This window comes from Artemia sp. Qi Xiang Cuo, chromosome 5 (assembly GCF_049724085.1).
Source record: "Artemia sp. Qi Xiang Cuo chromosome 5, ASM4972408v1, whole genome shotgun sequence".
Lineage (NCBI taxonomy): Eukaryota > Metazoa > Arthropoda > Branchiopoda > Anostraca > Artemiidae > Artemia > Artemia sp. Qi Xiang Cuo.
Window position 1 is genome coordinate 7,092,722 of NC_142798.1, and position 21,376 is coordinate 7,114,097.

Sequence of the window (21,376 nt, forward strand, 5' to 3'; positions counted from 1 at the left end):
TCTCAACATTCCAGAGTCGGTGGCCACACCATCTATTTAGATATTGCATGAACTTCAACAAATTCAAGAAACTTAGAAAATGGCTTTGAAACACCAAAAATATTGAAAAAAGCAGCAAAACAAAAATAGGGGGTGTATGATGCTCAAAGGTTTATGAAAAGTGTCACTCTCACAATTTATTTTCGAAATGTTTCAAGTTTATTTTATATTATATAAAAAACGTTCTAACAACAATGGTTTCATACTGTTGCAATGGCAGTCCTCAACATTGAGCTTCACCCGCGCTTGAAAAAAAAAAAATTAGCAAACAACAAATAGCACAAGGTTGAATAAGTTCAACCATGAATGTTCAGAACTTCAGTGAATTCACACACTAAGCATCTTAAAAACTTCGGGCGCATGTCTTTAGTTACTAGAGCTGTTTTCTGTATGAAATCAGGGTAACAACGCTTACAACCTTAAACACAACGTAAGCTTCTGAACAGCAAGAATTTCCCCTGTCTTATTATCCAGTGCTTTAAAAGCAAATTTTCAAAGAACTGATAATGATTTCCACGGGCTGGAACATAGCAGGACACACAAAAAAAAATCGAAGTACAGTAAATCTTCTAAACACTTATTTATACAAACCTCGATATGATACTTACACACTTGGAATAAAAAATGGACGGATTAGTCACAATAACTCAAACGATTTCAAAATAAACTGCATAGCATATCACTTAAAATAATATGTGGACACATATCAGAAATGAAACAAGCGAAAACGCTATTTTCAGATCCGTTCCCCCATTGCAGCCATCTTGAGCACAATAGCATTCTTCCCAATAAACACCGTCCTCGCGAACTCCCCAATTGCACACTCCAACGACACCAGTTTCTGTAACAGATGCACATCTTCTGTGAACACTTCTCCACCGTCCGTCCCCTAGAAAATAAAAATAGACTTTTGATTCGTCACATACGCTGTTATTCAGACTTATTTACTTCTAGTTCTACCAGGCAAAAACGCCTTACCAAGCATCCAGATTAGCCCATAAGGTTGATTCCCATCTGTCACCCTCTTATGCCAGTTCTTCAGCAAACTGGAACCAACAGCTTTCCAATCTTCTGGCAAACTTTCAAAATCCACCAATAAGGTCAAGGTCGTTTATGACAGTTGCCAACCAATTCGTCAATTCAGCGCCACCTAAGCCATAGAAAATATGGAGAGGCGGCCCTTCAATCATAAGTTCTGAGATCTAGAGCCTCTTTAAGTGACAAAATGGACCAGAAGGCACCCTATAGCTCTTTTTGCTCCCAGATGGAAGTCGGGACCGACAAAATCAAGGGTTAAGGATGGAGGTATATAAGAGAGCAGCAACCCCAGTCTTATTCAAGAATTTTTTCTGTTTAGAGTTTGACTTTTTCATTAATTGTTCCTGTTCGTTTTAGATTTGACTGACGTGACTAATTTATTTTCTTTTCACGGTTTGCACTGTTTACTTATGACTGTATGACATAAAAATTATGTTGTTCTGGCAAAGAGCAGTATTGCATCAGCCTTCGGTTGATTTCACTGAAAAAGGAGGGTTGAATCGCTGAATACAACCCTGTTGTGTCTGGGGTCCATCGTATCCCCCCACGGAAAATTCTTCACATATGTAAAATAACGATTGTGTTTTTACATTTAAAAGTGTTTGAAAAATTACGTTAAGATTATTAACTTAGTCGTCGGGCGTTTTTGGATAATTAATATTCAGAAAACGTAAATAATGTGACAATTGAACTGAAAGAACTGTCAAAGTATTTGTGTTCAGGGGTCTCTAATTTCAGTTTGCACCAAAAATATTGGGAAGATTAAGAGGGCCTTAGGGAGGGAGGGGATTTTTATACTTATAAACTTCGTAAGAGTATACTCAACAACTTCTCATATTTTCTTGGCGATCGGATGAACAGTGTAGTAATGCATACAGTACTGACAGACATACAGACATTCGTTCCTATTTATATAGATAACAAACAATTTGTTTGTCAAATTATCAATTGTCTCCCCGATACCTACAGATACTCTACAGCGTTTCTGCTGGGACGTTTTAGTGTTAATGCTTGAGTTGTTGGCGGTGGTGGTAGTTAAGAATAAATTACAGTGTTGAAAACAGACAGGAAAAATAGCATGACGAGATTAAAAATATATAATTAGGTTGCCTATACTTAAACTAAGATAAGATGCAAATCATTTGTCCACCTTTCTTCTATACAATACACTCAAATGACTTGTTTTACCAATTTGTTTTCCCTTTCACTATCATTGATTACACCCTTCAGTAAATTTGGGTTGCTTGAATTAGTCTTTGATGGTAAGTCGCTTAACCAGTTCAGCTCCCCAAAACAGGAGCGTTGGTTACAGTCCGCTTCCTTGTGAAACATTTCTGGTAGACCCCGGCCCCGCGCCGATGAGGGAAGACCGGTAGTGGCGGGGCAAAAAACAGCGCGCCGCGCCGCGCCGCCGGTAGAACGTCGGCGGCGCGATCAATGTTGACCGCAAACATTAATGTTTTCATTAGTCTTTCTCAAATCACAGCTTAAATGTACAACAGATTCGAGCCTATTCCTGAGTTCAAAAATTCACAAAACGCTGGCTGGAAACTGGTCTTCTTCGTTATTCATCAAGAGAAGTAGAAATCTGGTAAAAACGAAATGGCTTTGGCGTTTCAGAGCCCTTGCATAATACGAGTAGTTGAAGTATCTATTAGCTATGTAATCTTAACATAAATAATTATCAAAATTAGTAGTCATTTTCATCGAGCATTACTGCATATAAAACTTCAATTGCTGTATCACAATATTTGTCATTTCTTAGAGTAGAAGCTTTTAATGTAAGTTTGAACTTAGAAGTTTAATTTTGTCGTAATACCTAATTCCTATATTTATTTCGGGACCTTTAAAACAGTTCAAATGGGAGACAATGGCGTTGATTGTTTTTTTTTTTTGCTCTTTTGGCTTCCTAAGAAGCCTTATTGTATTAGTAAACTGGTTTTTAATAACAATTAAAAAAAACAACGTATTTTAAAGTTTTTCTTGGCTTCTTTATAGAATATATGTCATATAGGCTAAGGCTGAACTGCTTTTTTGTTGCTTTTGGCTGCTCTTTTGGATATTATTCATTTTTTCTTTTAGGGATTCATTCCAAATTATAAACTCATAAATACCTAATATCAGTCAAATTATAAACTGCATCTAAAAGGAGTAAATTTATCAAATTGAAAAATACATGATGAACACTTCACATGAGAACACTTCAATTACAATGACAAAAAAAAACTTAATAGTTTATTCTCTATGAAGAAAAATGAAGTGCCAGCTATTTTCTTAGGTAAAAAATGAAAAGCTCATCCGTTTTAAGTGTAATTAAATGAAATAATATGCAGACTGAAGTAGCTCCAGGAAGATGTTGAAATTTTCATTCTAGTTCGTCACTTTTAATCCAAGAAAAATGTTAGGACACTTAGTATCAGTTCTTAGTATTAGTTATTGAGTTTGAGCTTTGATTTCCAAATGCTCCCAAAAATTACCAAATTTAAGAAAGTCGCAACAATAAGTCATCTGTGGTCAAAATACTCAAAGACTCCTCTTTGATCCCCACCGAGGCTCAAAACTTCTGCTATGGTCAGTTCCATGGAAATCTCAAAAGAGTTTCTTTTTAAAATAGCTTTCAAGCGTACTTAGGGGTATTTAGACTTCTTTTGCTTTTCTTCAAAGCTTTGAAAAAAGTGTTATATTCCAAATGTTACATTTGTGCATAGTTTTGGTAATCATTTGTGGGGTGATCGAATTTTCTAAACCACTGTAGATACGTAAGAACGTTGCAACATCTAGTACCCTGAGATCATAAGATTGTCAAAGACTCCTCCTTGAACCTCCCAGATTGAAAGCTTTTATCATGACCTGGCCTTTTAATGTAACTTGGGCACTGGACCAAGGGCGCCATTGTTACTCGAGCGCAACGTTAGGTGGAGAAGTCGATATCGCTTTCGTCACACCAATTTGTTTTAGTGTGAATCTACCTGGTATTTATGAATGAATGTTTTCAAAGTAGACCCATTTCATCAATCTGAAAAAAAAACGGATTGGACGCACATGTCCCTTTCCCTTTGGGCGATAGAACCACTCAAGGGCTCTATCAAGTACAGATCATGAAAATCTTGTTAATTTTGTTAACTTTTCAACTTTTTGGCATCACTGCTTTCAATAAAAAAAAAAATCATGGTACTATCACTTAAATATAATAACGCCCTATGCCCCCCCCCCTTCTGGATACCATCTTGATAGGATACCATCTCTGCTTTAAATAAAAAAAATAATTAACTTATTGGCAACTCTGCTTTCAAAAAAAAATCGAGATATTATTATTTAAATATGATATATCACTACCCCCCTCCCCCCTCTGGATACCACCTTGATAGGATGCCGTCTCTGCTTTAAATAAAAAAAATCAACTTTTTGGGATCCCTGCTTTCAATAAATAAAATTTCGAGTTATTATCATTTAAATGTAATACCTCACTACCCCCCCCTCTGGATACCACCTTGATAGGATGCCGTCTCAGCTTTCATTAGAAAAATAATTTACTTAAAAATTAGCTAGGTCACTATATGGTTCAAACAAACAGGCAATATAACGTTAAACAGCTTAATGTTCTTTAAAAAAAAATTGAGGGTATGAGTAAAGGGGTACAAAGACAACAACAAAAATGTCGAAATTATTCAGATATACCTCAAATTATTGGAAAACTGAGTGATAGATTCGCCGTGGCATTCAATAAGATCTAAAGAATCTAATTAAAAGGAAGCACACACAAAAGCCAAAAAAGGCCAGTAGCCTATGAGAAATCGCAAAATACCCAAGACAATGAACAAGTCCTAATGGGGGGCCCTGGGTCTATCAAAATATTTCAATGTGTTTCCCAGGGAATTTGATATCATTTTGTTCTGTCTCCACTTTAAATGAAAAAAATAATTATCTTTTTGGCATCCCTGATTTCAATAAAAAAATGATGTATTATAATTTAAAAATGATAGCTCCCTATCCCCCCCCTATAGGCAATAATTTACATTTTATTTATTAATCATATTTTTGGGGTAACTTCCGGTTCAATCTTCAATTACCCAACCGTGTACAAAGCTTAGTCTATAGCTAAATTTTGTCTCAATCGAAGGCTGTTTTTTTTTTTTTTGGGGGGGGGGGGGGGGTGAAATAGGTTCCAGACAGAAGATTTTATTTTGTATCAGGCGTTCAATAATTGGGTATTAAACATTAAGAAACTCTTATCTAAAAACAGCAAAAAAAAAAAAAAATCTGCAAACTTAAAATTCGGCTGTAGAAACAATAAGTAGGCTGTCAATTTAAAAATCCAATAAAAGGCTGAAGCTGTGTAGTAGTGAATGCATTCTATAATTCTATTCAACTTGAAAATTAAATTCTTGACTACGAATGATGTAAGAAATAGCGATTGGGAAACTGCATTCGAAATTATTTAAACTCATTTCATTAAGACGATACTTTTTTTGTCAACATATGAAGAACTATGTATATTGCAATATTTGCAATAGCATATTGCATCTATCTGGTTTTTAAGCAAAGTAACAAAAGAGACGAAAATTAATGAACAAGAGAGTAGTGAAGAATTATGGTATGCAAAGTAATATTTGGCAGGGAAAGTCACTGGTGATGTATTGCTGGGGGTGGCACCGTGATTGTGTGATTTCTGTGGAGTTGGGGAACCAAATTTTTTTTCGGGTCGACGCATAAATTTTCGGAGAAATACCCGAAAATTCGGGGATAGTGCAAGCCCTGCTTGATTTCTAATCAGGAGTATCAAAATACTAAACCACACGAGAAGGAAAAGCTCCGACTTTGCGGTTGACGCAATAAAAAATTGCCGCAAAAATAATTTAAAGTCGACCGAACGCCGCCGCCTCTGCCGGCGGCGGCGTGCCTGCGAAGCGCCGGCGGCGTTACGAATCTTCGGCGACGTTTGAACAGGCCTCTCGTCGGCGGCGTTCGGTCGATCCGCCGGCGCGGCGCCGGGGTCTAATTTTTGGTTCTAGGGCTTTTAGTTCTTAACTATCGAGTTAACTTTATGGTTCTAAGAACGGTTAAGATTTGCTAAGAGTCACTTAATCTGGCCACTTCCCAAAAAAGAAATAGCAGTCAGTAAATAGTAGACTCTGTGGTTTCTAACTCTCGGCCTAATTTTATTGTTCTTGGAATAGTTAAAAGTTGTTTAAAGTCACTTTCTCTTACCAGCACTCGAAAATATTCGAATCAGAGTTCCTTCGATATTGCAACTTATCTTTTACCGGGGTTTCTAACTATTAATTCTCGACCTAATTTTACTGTTCTTAGAATGGTTAAGAGTTGCTTAGAGTCACTTCGTCACCCCCCCCCCCCCAAAAATGGTGGAGTCAGAGTTCCTTCGATTTTGTAACTTTAATTTCCTCGCAGTTTCTAACTCTCAATTCTCGACCTACTTTATTGTTCTTGTAATGGTTAAGAGTTGCTTAGAGTCACTTCAACCATCCCTCCAAAATAGTAGTCAGAGTAACTTCCCTTTCCTCGAAGTTTCTAACTCTTAACTCCTGACCTACTTTATTGTTCCTGCAATGGTTATGAGTTACTTAGAGTCACTTCGACCACCCCTCACTCCAAATAGTAGAGTCAGAGTTCCTTCGATTTTGTAACTTTCCTTCCCTCGGAGTTTCTAACTCTTAACTCTCGACTCAATTTTATAGTTCGTGGTATGGTCAAATGTTGCTTAGTCAGTTACTCTGAACGGCTCTCGAAATAGTCTCTCAGAGTTTCTATAATAGTTTCTAACTCTTAATTCTTGATCTAATTTTACTGTTCCTGGAATGGTTAAGAGATAATAAGATTAAATAAATAAATAACGATTTTATTTTCAAACGCCATTAAACGGTCATGCCGATCAGCGGCAGTTCTTGTCATAATAAGGCACTAAACATACAAAACATATGAAAATCACAGCCATACATCGTCATCCAAAAGTATACAGTGATTTTAAATATCCCAGATTCAAACTAAACAGAATCAAACATAGTCAAACGAATAAAAAGAATAAAAGAATAATGAACCAAAGAAAATAAATATATACAATTATTGACGAGTGAGTTTAGTATTAAAAAACTTGACGAACGAGGGAACAAAACTACTTGCGTACCGCATATGCCGTGCTGGTACCAACTTAAATTTTTGGTACCGGTTGGGCTACATGTCGCGGGAGCCTTTGGCGCAAAGGGAGATGCTCAAGGGGGAGGATTTAACGAAGCCGTGGATTTCCTAAAATACCAGCACCAAATTTAAAACACAATTCATCACTGCGTGTCGAAAGAGTTTTAAGTGAAAATTGCCTTAAAAGGGAGCAATAAGGGACTTTGGGAGATTTCGACACTACCAGAAGAGCTCAGTACTAGATCCTTTCCAGGCGGTACCTCTGGTCCGAAGTCAGGCCATAATACACAACGGGACAAGCATATTCTACCAACGGTCTAACAAATGTAAGAAAAATACGCAATAGGCGGGGGGTTGGGACACCATGACGAGCAAGGAGTTTTAAGGAAAGGATGCCCAGGTTTGCCTATTTGATCATCTCCTGTGTCTGTTTTTTCCTACTCCAGGTCATGTGTGAGATATATTCCCAAGAGTTTGATATCCATGATCCCTGAAACATTCTGTAAAGCAAGGGATGAACTGACCCTCATTAAAGAAAAAGTTAATACGAGCGATTTTTCACGATTGACCATCATTTTGCCCCCCTCAGCTTGGCGTGATAAACTCGCGATTATTCTGTCTGCCTCACTTGAAATACTCTTTTCACCTAGCTCAGTACGGATAGATCATCAAAGAACTTAAAGCGATTCGACTCAACATTTTTCAACTCATTAACCATAACGATAAATAAAAGTTCAAATAGGGATAAAATCCTTTTAATAGACAGTGATGATGATAACAGTGATAGAAATTCACAAAAATACCAGATATTTCGGTCACATATACAGTGACCGTCATCAGTAGTAAAACTAGACTAAAACAATTTAAAACAAAAGTTTATATACTAAATCAAATAACATTACCTATTGTTTAAATCTCTAATTCTTTTCAAAGCAAAGGTGGAAGCTATTCTCTTTGACCTTCTTGGATTCGGTTAATTAACGTTCAATGATATAACATTTGAACAAAGGTCAACTACATTGGGTGAATTGAACTTTACTCTGTCAGATTTTAATAAATTATCATAGATAGAGTTCAGCCCATATTCACCTGTATCCCAATTCAAAGCAATAATATTGAATAATATTTTCTTTATTTAATGAACTTCACGAAAATTTTGCTATAAACCCCTATCCCTAAAAATCAAAGAGACACTCTCGAACAAAATAAAATGGTCTGGAAAATTGAAAATATGTTCTGAAAGGGCTGAAGTAAAATCTTCAGAGTTAGAATCTTGCTTTAAAGCCGAAGAAATAGAATCTTTATGCTGTAATAATTTCATTTCCAAACTCTGGTTAGTCCGTCCCACATATGAGCTTCCGCAAGTACATGGGATCTGATAAACCCCACTTTGTTGCCCCAATGAAGTTAGATCCTTCCCAGAATTTAGAAAACTACCCAAAGTATTATTACTCTTTAAAGCTACCCTTAGACCATTGCTTTGCAAAATTCTTTTAAGGTTTTTCACTTAGCCCGGGTACATATGGTAAGGAACAAAAAACCTTCTTCTCCCGAGTTGTCTCCAAGACTTCGTTAGAAATCTCTAGAAACCTTTTTCTTCTTTTTGAAAAAGTCTGATTAATTAACCATTCTGGATACATGTTGCTTATTAGTATTTTCCTTAGAAAAGACAATTCCTCCTCAACAAACTTGGGAGAGCAAATACTAAAGATCCGATCAGTTAAAGAAATGATCAAACCAATTTTTACTTGGCGAGCGTGACCGGAACTATAAGACAAAAATCTATTGTTATTTGTCGGTTTTCTGTAAATTTTAAAATCCAGACTATTTAATTTTTCAAAAGAAGAACATCAAGAAAAGGAGGTTTTCCCTTCTCTTGCATTTCAACAGTAAAATTTAAATCCCCCCCCCCCAAACAATTGAAATATTCCAAAAATCCTTTTAATTCATCCTCCCCATAATCCCATACTGAAATTATATCATCCTTATACCGGCCCCAGAATATGGATTCTGAATCAAGATACAGGTGAGTATGGGCTGAACTCTATCTATGATAAATTATTAACATCTGACAGAGTAAAGTTCAATTCACCCAATGTAGTTGACCTTTGTCCAGATGCTATATCATTGAACGCTAATGAACTAAGTCCAAGAAGGTCAAAGAAACTAGCTTCCACCTTTGCTTTGAAAAGAATTAGAGATTTAAACAATATGTAATGTTATTTGATTTAGTATATAAACTTTTGTTTTAAATTGTTTTAGTTTAGTTTTACTACTGATGACGGTCACTGTATATGTGACCGAAATATCTGGTATTTTTGTGAATTTCTATCACTGTTATCATCATCACTGTCTATTAAAAGGATTTTATCCCTATTTGAACTTTTATTTATCGTCATGGAAAGGCAGTGTGGTCTTCGAAATCATTTAACCATAACCCAAAAAAGTAGAGGGCCTAAAATTGTTCCCTGGGGAACTCTACAGTTGATTGGCTGGGGATCAGGAAAGGCTGATTTATACTCAGTTTTTTACTTCTACCTGAAAGAAAACATTACCTGAAAGAAGATTAACTTAGAGTTGGAGCATAACGACAATTATCGCGGCCCTTACAATTTTTTTTCTTCTTGTTTTTACTATATAAGAGTTGAAATTAAGAAAGATTCTTATTGAGAAGACATCTTGCTCTAACCAAAAGTAAAAAACCGTTTTAGCTTCACTTCTGACTTCACTTTGGATAGGGCAATTTTTAAAATCCTTCATAGAGTGCAAAGAAAGACCCTTATTATTTGAAATTTAGCTCATTGTTCCCCTTAGCTCATCCTTAGCTCATTGAAATTTCCTAAGCTCATCCTAAGCCCATCCTAAGCTCATCCTTAGCTCATTGAAATTTAGCCCCCCCCGCCTCCTCCTAAAAAATATATAAGAGGTTTTAGTAGAAGATAGCACTATAACATGTATCCATTTATTTATGCGTATCATTTCGTAGTCGTTACGAATATCTGAATGTTGCAACTAATATTTAACGTCTGAAAGACTTCTAGGTGTACTCGCGAGGAAGAGCTTGCACCTTCCAAAACTGTATCTTATTCAAAATATTTTCGCTTAAGGATGATAAACAGAAAAAAGACACAGGTAAAGCAAGCGAATGAATAGCCACATTTACTTAGTGCAGAATTGTCATAAATGCTAAGAAAAACAAATATTCTACATAATAAAAATTAGCAAAATAGTATTATCCACATGTCTTCAGAAATTGTTTATTTATTTACAATATTTATTTTTTCACAATGTGGTTTTGTGTCATTTCAGCAATATATTGCGGCAAATGTGCAAAAGTCTTAAGTTTTTTTTCACTTTTAAGCTTAATACAGAGGTATATCAGAGGATCACCTCAGTACAGTCTAGTAAACCTACTTACATCCAAGTAGACCTAGTACTCTTTAGTACAGCCTACTATGCCTACTTACATGCAAACACACCCAGTAACCTTAGTACAGCCTAGTAGACCTATTTATATCCAGGTACACCTTAGTACAGCCTACTTTGGGTACAGTTTTACATGCTAACTTAATACAGACATTTTAAGTATTTAATAGAGAAACTTACAGATAAATCCTCTGGGACTTTGTTCGGTTATTTTGACGCAAAAAGTCCCTACAGTGACAGATTCGTCGCTGTTGCATTCAACAGGAATGTGCTTGTCTTTTCGAAAACCAGCGTATGCTCCACAATTGTCTTCGCCTTTTTCTTCCATACTGCTTGAGCATTGGTAACATTTTATTGCGCTACCTACCAATAGATAAATCAGAATTTATAGACATTGCATTTTTTTTACGCTGCAATGAACTTCCATTTAAAACAAAACTGATACACACACAAACACAAATATTATATGTATTAACGCAACCCACAAAACACAAACATAAAAAATTTCAAAGCCCATAAAGTGCATTTTCAAGAGAAAAAATTCCAACTTTTCATAGAAAATCATTTGAACGAATTCACAGGTGAGGAGAAATTTAATCCTAACCCCTCTTCATTTGAAGGACTGTCAAAACCCTTCATCAGACAGAATATCCTTCACTTGAGAGGTGTATAAATTCAGGTATATTCTATGTTACAGAAATATTTTAGCGTAAAATAAAAGCTCATATTCACGTAGAACTTTCAATTTGGACCCTTACTCCATGCCTATCAACCTGAGTTTTGCCCTAGGATGGATGAGAGACTATCTATAAAAAATCGAAATAACATCATTTTTATACAATTCTGAAAAAAGCTTTTGCCAGCTTTGCCTCTCACTCAGACTATCTGTCTCCAATTAGCCATGGCTCCAATTAGCCATGGCTCTAAAACATTTTATTCCCAGTCCGTCAAGTTGATTTTAATTCAAGAGATTACATCTCAGCAAGTAGCACCTGCTTCGCACCTCAGAGCTCATGAAAAATAGTAATTTCTTAGGAAATGAATTTCTCCAAGGTGTGATTATATAAAGCTAATTAAGGCCGCAGAAAGTAAATAATTGCTGGTAAAAAAAAAATTGCCCTAAATTCTAAGACTTTTAGTAAAGTAAAAACAACTGTGCCTTGTTGAACAGCTGTTTTGGCTATTTTGTGACACAATTTTGGCCTTGTTTAAAAAATTAAATAGCTTTACAAAACCTCAGCTTCCAAGACCAGACACTTCTAAAGCAACGGTGTGCATTTTGCACTAAAATTATTTTTAAACGTTAAATTTACACACAATACACCAACAAAAACAAACATAAATTAAATTATTGGCTCATAGTGCAAATATTGAATAATGACAAACAACGTTTTTCACAAGAAAGCAAGGAAAGACCTTCAAACGAACAGAGATTACTCTAGATATGAGTGGGGTGTCAACTCCTCATCTCGCCATTTTTAAGCCAAAGTCCATCTAGCACTACTCTAAAAGCAAATGAGAAGTTAAGTTCACAAAAAGTTCACTTCTTTTGAAGTTCACTTCAAAAAGGTTAGATTTTGTTTTTTTATTTTTTCTGAGCACTGAAGACAACTTGGCAGAGGTCCTTGTCGAAATATCCGGTTTTTTTTTCGGTTCAGATTTCTCCACTGGCTGACACTACCCTCGTTTTTCTCGCCTATTTGATTTTATTTTTCATTTACGAAAAATTAAGCAAGAATAACGGGTTTTAATTTTTATAAAGCAGTGAATAAATACAATAAATATACACTTAATTAAACAAACACACTCCGAATATTTCTGCCCCATGTCCGGGAGCCTTTCTCAACGGAAAAAAAAAGAAGAATGAAACAAAAAATTTTCTTTTTAAAAACTTAACTTACATAAAAAAAAAACATACTAAACAGACGAAGAGAAAAAAAACAAAAGAAAAGAAATATAAACAAATAGGATTCAAAAGTCACATATTATTTAACACTTCCCTGTATTGGCATATAAACCAAATCGAATGTCTATAATGATACACTCGTCTCTTCACAGTATATAAAAGGAAGTCTATCAAAAAAATGAGGAACATATTTATACTTAAATCAAAACAATAAAGGTCAGCTAACACCCGGCCCATAACCCCTAATTAAATCTCACAAGTTCATCAACCAATTTATGAATTATAAATTGAACGGATTCGTTTGGTTGCAAACCTAGCTGCAGTTCGTTTACTTTTCCCAGCATTTAACCCATTCTGACCTTTGTTCGTAACGTCATCGTTTGTTTCAGTACAATTATTAAAATCAGTACTGGTTGAATATCTCACCTGCTTTTTAATTAAACTATTATAAATTGAATTGATGCTAAATTCTCCTTTGTCTCTATCGATACTAATACCCCATAGATTATCTTTTTATTTCTATAATTTTCCTGAAGCTTTGTAAAAGTCCTACAGACGTATCTGCTATTTTTGTTTGATCAAATAAAATACTGTGATGAGGAAAATGATAAACATGCTCCGGAACAGCTGACTCAAAGTTTCCTGTGTTTTATTATGTTTTAGAGAGCAATCTATGGCATTCTTGTGTTGCTGTAGCCTATTTTCTAAAATCTGTTGTGTTCTTCCCACATAAAATTTACCACAAGAGCATGGAATTTTGTATACTCCCTTTTGCATATTTCTTGGTTAAGGTTTTTTGGAACATTTAAATAATTTGGGAAGAAAATTAATTTTTACAATTGAAAAGGCAACAGAGAATAAGTTACCGTTTCTAGATATTTTGATCCATAGAAATAATAACGAACTAGCGTTTTCAATTTATCGTAAACCGACTAATAACAACCGTTACTTGCCTTTCGCATCAAATCATCCAATCCACGTATAAAGGGGTTTGGTTATTTCTTTAGTTGATAGGGTATTAAAATTAGCATCACCAGAATACATAAGCAATGAACTAATTTTTTATTGAGGATATTCTAGTTGGTAATGGCTATCCGGAAAATATGATTTCTCAAATAATTGAAAAAAGAAAAAAAAAGTTAATGGAACCAGAAATATTAGAAGAAGATGGGTCAAATCAAGAAACAAATTACATAGCTTTGCCTTTTATCCCAATATTGTCACAAAAATTAAGAAGAGAATTAAAAAAAAAACATAATATAAAAACAGCATTTAAATCAGGACAAACTATAAGCTCTGTTAAATAAGGGGAAAGACAAGGTACCGAGAAATATGCAAAAGGGAGTATACATAATGCTATGCTCTTGTGGTAAATTTTATGTGGGAAGAACACAACAGATTTTAGAAAATAGGCTACAGCAACACAAGAATGCCATAGATTGCTCTCTAAAACATAATAAAACAGAGGAAACTTTGAGTCAGCTGTTGCAGAACTTGTTTATAATTTTCCTCATCAGAGTATTTTATTTGATTAAACAAAAATAGCAGATACGTCTGTAGGACTTTTACAAAGCTTCAGAGAAATTATAGAAATAAAAAGATAATCTATCGGGGTATTAGTATCAATAGAGATGAAGGGGAATTTAGGATTAATTCAATTTATAATAGTTTAATTAAAAAGCAGGTAAGATATTCAACAGGTACTGAATTTAATAATTGTTCTGAAACGAATGTTGACCTTACGAACAAAGGTCAGAATGGGTTAAATGCTGGGAAAAGTAAACGAACTGCAGCTAAGCTTGCAACCAAACGAATCCGTTCAATTTATAATTCATAAATTGGTTGATGAACTTGTGAACCCTTAGTTCCCCCAGGTTCTGGGGGGGGGGGCTATGTTGACCCCGAAGTTTTTGTCATCTGATCGTTGGACTGCTTTAAAGAAAATGGCTATGATCAGATGCATTTAAGGAAAAGAGGGTGTGGATACCCTCTGATAAATTCAGTTTCCAATCATTCAATTAGGGGTTATGGGCCGGGGGTTAGCTGACCATTATTGCTTTGGTTTAAGTATAATATATTCTTCATTTTTTGATAGATTTCCATTTATATACTGCGAGGAGACGAGTGTATCATTATAGACATTCGATTTTGTTTATACGCCAGTGCATGGAAGTGTTATTTAATATGTGAGTTTTGATTCCTACTTATTTATATTTCTTTTCTTTTGTTTTTTCTTTCTCTTCATGTGTTTAGTATGTTTTATTTTGATGTAAGTTAAGTTTTTAAAAAGAACATTTTTTGTTTCATTCTCTCTCTTTTTTTTTCTGTTTAGAAAGGCTCCCGGATGTGGGGCCAAAATATTTGAAGTGTGTTTGTTTAATTAAGTGTTTATTTTATTGTATTTATTCACTGCTTTATAAAAATTAAAACCCGTTTTTCTTGCTTAATTTTTCGTAAATGGAAAAGCAGTGTGGTCTAAGAAATTATTTTCATTTATTATTTTTTTTCTTCTTTGCTTCATAAGTTACCCTCCAACATGTTTGGTTAGTTAAAACAACACTTTAATTTTTGATTTTTGTTCAAATGAGCCCTTTCCCGATCTTCTAGCACCCTTGGTTGAATATAATCATTCCTGAAAAATAACCATCTGTAATCTTATTAAAAAAAAAAAGAAAATTCCAAATTTCTGTAGATGAGAGATATAAACCTCTAAAGTAGGGTTTTCTGATGATTTTATAGTTAGAGAGGGGCAAATACCTCAAATTGTGAATTTTAATGCCAAAACATCCTAACTGTCACTCAGCCTTCAGACAAATCAGAAATAGTTCTAAGGAGGAGGAGGTAGAAATTGATATATAATCCCTCTTGATTTCCGGTAACATTTCTGGTCTATGCTGTTATTATGAAAGTAAAGAGTAACGTTAAACCACAAAGGAAGCAGAATTTATTCTGAATAGGAGGGAGCTGCCCCCTCCTCATCCTCAACCTCCCCTTATGGCCATAGAAACTTTAGAGGATGCTCATTTGATCAGAAATTAGGAGTTCTGGTCCTCTTTTTAAAGTCAAGAGTGATTTGAGACTAACCAGCCCCTGTCCTAGAACCGTTTTTGATATCTGTTCGTTCTGCTACCCCTAAGGACATCTAGTTGAAATTTTGAGGTACCTATTTTGTACTTTCTCCATGACTGCTTAATTTTACCCATGGGAGAATTTTCTATGGGGAGCAGAATTATCCAGGGGGATTTTCCGGTTGGAGAGGGAAGACACTGGTCCCTATTTTATACATATATATGGTGGATAAGTTATACATAATCACATAAACATTCAGCAACAATACTATTAGATATAAACTTCTATGTGCATACTATAATGGGCTTGTACAATTACTGGCAAACTGTGAGAAAAAAAAAAAAAAAAAAAAAAAAAAAAAAAAAAAAAACAAGTTGGGGCCTTACATAAGGTTACCAACTGTAGCAAGATGAGGGAGGAAAACACAAAGCCAGCAAGTTTTTTCATTATAATCTATATAATCAAAAAAAGAAATAAAAAAAATGTGTGTTCCACCACTAAAAACAGCAAAACTTCCAAAGCTAGGAAAAAACAACAAATTTTTGATAAATAATCTTGGAACAATGGTCATGTCTTTGGGTTATATAAGCCTTGAGAATTTATCACAGAATATAATTCCAGAAAAAGAGATGTCTTGCTGGAGCTGATAGAAGTAGTGAGTTTCATTAGCAGTATCAAATAAATCCTTATCAGCCAACCATCTAGGATCAAACAAAAACCTATTGTCTTTGAATAGGGTGGGAGGATGTAGTAAGGAAAGATTTAAGGAAAATGGGAACTTCTTGGGAGGGTGTAAAGAGGGGTTTGAATATATTGGGGTAAAGGAGGAGAGGGTGTAGATGTGCTGGCCTCAGGCTGCTTGGTGCTGCAGTGAGCTTTTAGCAGTACTAGTATCGAATAAATAATACAATGGACATGAGGGTATTACTAATAAACAAGCTATCTAGAAGGAAAAAAGTAGTATTTTAGTTCAGCGTTTAGTTCTTATAACTGAAATTAAGGTATCTGTTTAGTACTTTAACTCCCAAGAAGAAAGCATTTTAAAATGTTTTAAAGTAGTTTCCAGAATTGTATCATGTCTCCTTCTGAAGAGTGAAAGTGCTAAACTTATACCAAAATTAATATTATTTTTCTTCTTCAAAAACAATCCTGATTGTAACTCAGGTCCAACAATCTGTTTTTATGCTATCACTATCTCACAGTTCATTATTTTGTTTTTGGGTATTTTTTTTTTTTTTACTCAGTACAAATTTTGCTATTACCCCTTCAAATGATATGACTTGTCAGTCTGAATTACAACTGTTAAAGCACCAGTCTAAAATCTAAAATATTGAGCCTAAAGCAAAAATCTAACAAATGTCTTTAAAAATGAAAAAGTATTGCTTACCTGTAGAGGCAAAAACTGATATTATTATAAACAAAAGCTTCATAGATAAGGCGTTGATTTAATCTTCTCTCTAACTGAATAAACAATAGCTGCAGTCACTCCCTAAAAAAAAAAAAAAAAAAAAAAAAAAAAAAAAAAAAAAAAAAAAAACAATATAGAGCATATGGTAGATGCGTCTTTTGAAGAGTTATTGCCAATTTTAAAAATACAGATCTTCAAAAGCATATGATAAAATCTTCAAAAAGAACTGACAAAACAAAGAAAAAATTAAACAAAATAACTTTGAAGGTACTATCTCTGAATGTTTAAAAGTAAGAAAAAATGTTTTCTTTCTAGCTGAAAAAGTTACATTTTCAAAAACTGAAAATTATGGTGATGATGTTGATGTACGGCGATGATTATCATGATTCTTTCCATTACTACATGTTTTTAAAAATAAATTCAAATAATACTGTGTTAAGATAACATATTTCATAACTATTCAGGGATGACTTTCTATGTCATAACTATCTTGTAAATTATTTTTAGTCTCAAATATTTTACTGTTTCTGGATTGCAAGAAAAACTTTTTACTTTTAGTGCATTAGGAGATGAAGTTAGGGTTTTTTTCAGTGATTTCTAATGCATTTTTTTCTTCTTCTTTGCATTGCCTAATCATCTAGGAATTAGAGACTCCCTAATACAAGCAACAAAAGACTTAAAATTTACACAAGGAATATATAACAAGGAGATAAACCACTTTTGAAAAAAAAAACACACAGGGTTTAGAAACAAATTCAAAAGAAGATAAATTAAACTGAAGTTCTGATTGCAAGTACATACTATCCATTGAAACTCAGACCATAACATAGTTTTACAGAACATCCTACACTATGATTATGCAATACAAAAAATTCTTCCATACTCATTATCAGCACTCTTTCCTTAATCCCAGCTAGTATTTACTCTACAGACTTAGACCTATATCCTATGCCCTAAATCCTCACAAAAATTGAAGCATAAATGTACTTGCAATACATTCCTAGCCACATGGGAATGGAAGAGAACAGACAGTATAGTTGACAAATTTTCCAAACTATTCAGATGATTAGGCAATGTCAAATTAATTAGAGGATGACCAATTCTTGCATACAATGCTCACTGACTAAATTGGCAAATTTGTACAAGAAAACAGGTTAAAGCTTACTGCTTATATTTCAAAATAAATAAGGAGTGAAATACAAGATAATATAAAAAAAAAAACTATTTATGTGTTTGGTTTTATTTTCATTGTTTGTAGAGCCCCATAATGTATAATATGTTGGTCATTATATACAAACTCCATAACTGACATAGGAACATGGGGAATATGCTACTTGGTTCCCTTTTTAATACTCTTTCCAAATGTGGTAATCAATTCACTTAAAAATATACCCCCCCCCACAAACACACAATTGTCCTATATAAAGCTCAATGAATGCCTAAAGACTAGAAAAAAAACAAGAAAACAATGAATTTTTAATTTACAATATGCAGGAGGTTTTTAATGATCAGATTATCATGTTTCCTTCCATTATTATGCACTTTTAGAAATAGCCTAATTTAAAATAATAGGCTACTTTGGTAAATTATGCACTCAATCATGCACAGGGATGACTTGTAGACCAAGGAGATAGCCAGTTTAATATACCCATTATAACAAAAGCGATCCAGAGAAGAGCCCATTGAGAAGGAAAGATGTCAAGAAAACCATTCTTACTTCACAATATGCAGAATAATTCTAGCTAAACACACTTTGTCTACAGCTCCACTATGCTTTATCCCCCCCCCCCCACCTTAATGTACAAACATATAGCCTAAATTATACATCTTTCATGTATTCTGCTACCAACAACTTGTATTTTTCTGGTTCATGTTTCATTACAGTTGATTTAATTTACAGGTAAACATGTTGAAACAAGAGATGTTGGAAGAATGCATGGGAAATTTATCATTTGAGCTAGGCTATATATTTGCATATTAGGAGGGGGAGTGAATTAAAGTGAAACTGTAGTCAGAATGTGTTAGCTACAATTATTCTGTATATTATGAAATTAAACTGTTTTCTCAATGCAAGAGATTATGTGCTTTAAGATGTCTAATAACTTCAGAACTGGTTATTCTTTTAAAACCCTTAACAACCACTGATGTCATGCTAATAGGTCAATATTTTTTGGCAAGGTTCTTTCTACCTTTCTGAAGTATTGGAATAATATGGGTTGTTTTCCAATCCAGAGGTAGCCTGAAAGATTTAATGATAACCTGAACAGCAAGGAAAGAGGTTGACACAAGACTGTTCAATATTCATGAATGATACTAGGATGAATGCAGTCAGGATCAGCAGGTATATTCATTAAGACATAAGTTCCTTTAGAGCTATTGTAACACTAAACAGAATAGGTTCCATATTATCTGATACATCATACATAGGAGGTGGGAGAAAAACAGTACTGGAATATGGTAATGTATACAAATATAGATGTGGCTGCTTCTGAGCAATTATTAAAAAAACAAATAGAAGAAAATTATCACTTAATTGAAGACTCAGCAACAGGGATTGATTGTGAAGTTTTATTTAATCTTGTTAAAATTTGTAATAAGTTTTCAGTGTATTTTCAGTTTTGTGATTCTTTTTATCAACAAATAAATGAGTTACCAATGGGAGCCAGCTCTATCCAGCCTACTGGCAAAAATTTATGTTGAGAACCTTGAAAATTGGGCATTAAATTCATATTTTTTAAAACATGTCTATTGGGGTTGTTACATGGATGACATAATTTCACTTTGGAATTATGGGAAAATTGAACTTTGGGATTTCTTAGATCATCTTAATACTTATGATAGAAATTTGCAGTTTACCCTATATTTTGAAATTGAAAATAAACTACCATTTTTGAATGTGCTTGTTATCCGTAATACTCGTAATTTAGATTTAACTATCTATAGAAAACCAATACAAAACAATAGATATCTTCATTTTAATTTAAATCACCCCCCAAAAGTTAAAACAGCAGGTTTAACTTCTCTCATTGACCGTGCCCTGAGCATTTGCTTGATTCACACATAAAAGCAGAAATAAATTTTATCAGAGATATTCTTTTTGGCAATGGATACCCTATTCCTTTTGTCAATAATATGATTAACTGTAGACTGAAAAGACATTTTCGTAAAATCAACAATATTTCACAATGTGGGGCTCCAGAAATACCCTCTAATATAATCTATCTTCCATACATCCCAAGAATCACAGCAAAAATAAAAAATATTTGCACAAAAAATAATCTGTATTTAGTTTTCACTAATAACTTTAAAATCACAAATTTCTTAAAGTCTGGTAAAGATAAAACCCCAGTTACTCGCCAAAGGGGGGTTTATCAAATACCATGCAATTACTACATTGGCAGAGCTCATCAGAATCTAGAAAAACGGATACACCAGCATAAAGAAGACATAGACAAAGCGTTAATTGCTAATAGTTCTAATAACTCCTTCTATTCTGCTTTAGCAAGCCATATATTTGATAATCCCAGCCACACAATACTTTTTGAAAAATCTTCTCTCATTAGTAGTGATTTGGGGATAAAATAGGTAGTTTGGGAATCTATCAAAATTAGGCTCAAAATAAATAAAAATATTTCCTTAAATAGGGACTTGGAGAATATTCACTGAATTCTTTATACTCAAATTTAATTAAAAATGATCTAACAAAATATTTTATTAAACCAATTGACAATAGTATTGAACCTGTTACAAAAAGGCCTTTTAGACTAGCTGCTAAAAAAGCAAGATTAGCTTTGAAAACTTGCAGTTAATAATTTCATTTTATTTCATTTTAATGAATTCATCCTCTTTCATGCTGAAGATGGCCCTTTGACATAGGGCCAAAATATTCACCAATTTAAATTGCACTGTCTTGGAAAAAAATTTCCCTATTGTTTTTAAATTGTGTTTGTTTGATATGGAAAGGCAGTGTGGTCTTTGTCAATATTTAACTAGGATGAAAGTGAAAACATCATTTGATACCTTTTGCTCTTTCATAATTCAATAATTGCTTCTGTTGCAAATTGTATCTTGTGCCCTTACATGGGCCCTTAAGGTATTTTATATGGATTACAAAAGAGCATAAAAAACATCAAATGATGTTTTCATTTTCATCCTAGCTAAATTATATGGCCCACTGTAAATTTACCATGAACTTTAACACCCTCCCCCCCCCACCCCACTAATGTGCAAATATATACCCTGAATTGTCAACAGCTAAGTTTCAAATCATAAAATTCAGTACTATTTTTGTCAATGGCATTTGAAAAACTTGAAATGGTAGGAAAACAGTTTGAATT

At 34.0% G+C, this 21,376-nt stretch overlaps 1 protein-coding gene across 2 annotated transcripts in view; it reads right to left on the reverse strand.

The window, feature by feature from the left end:
* Window positions 1-208: 208 nt before the first annotated feature.
* The window catches only part of LOC148951755 (uncharacterized), a 29,216-nt gene continuing 8,048 nt past the window's right edge, over window positions 209-21,376 (reverse strand). For both annotated transcript variants that reach the window (XM_089088706.1, XM_089088707.1), the window contains 3 exons: window positions 17,019-17,120; window positions 10,837-11,019; window positions 209-928 (listed from right to left, as the gene is read on the reverse strand). In XM_089088706.1, coding sequence (XP_088944832.1) covers window positions 723-928; window positions 10,837-11,019; window positions 17,019-17,061 — 432 coding nt within the window. In that variant the 5' untranslated portion in view covers window positions 17,062-17,120 and the 3' untranslated portion in view covers window positions 209-722. The remainder of the gene's footprint in view (window positions 929-10,836; window positions 11,020-17,018; window positions 17,121-21,376) is intronic.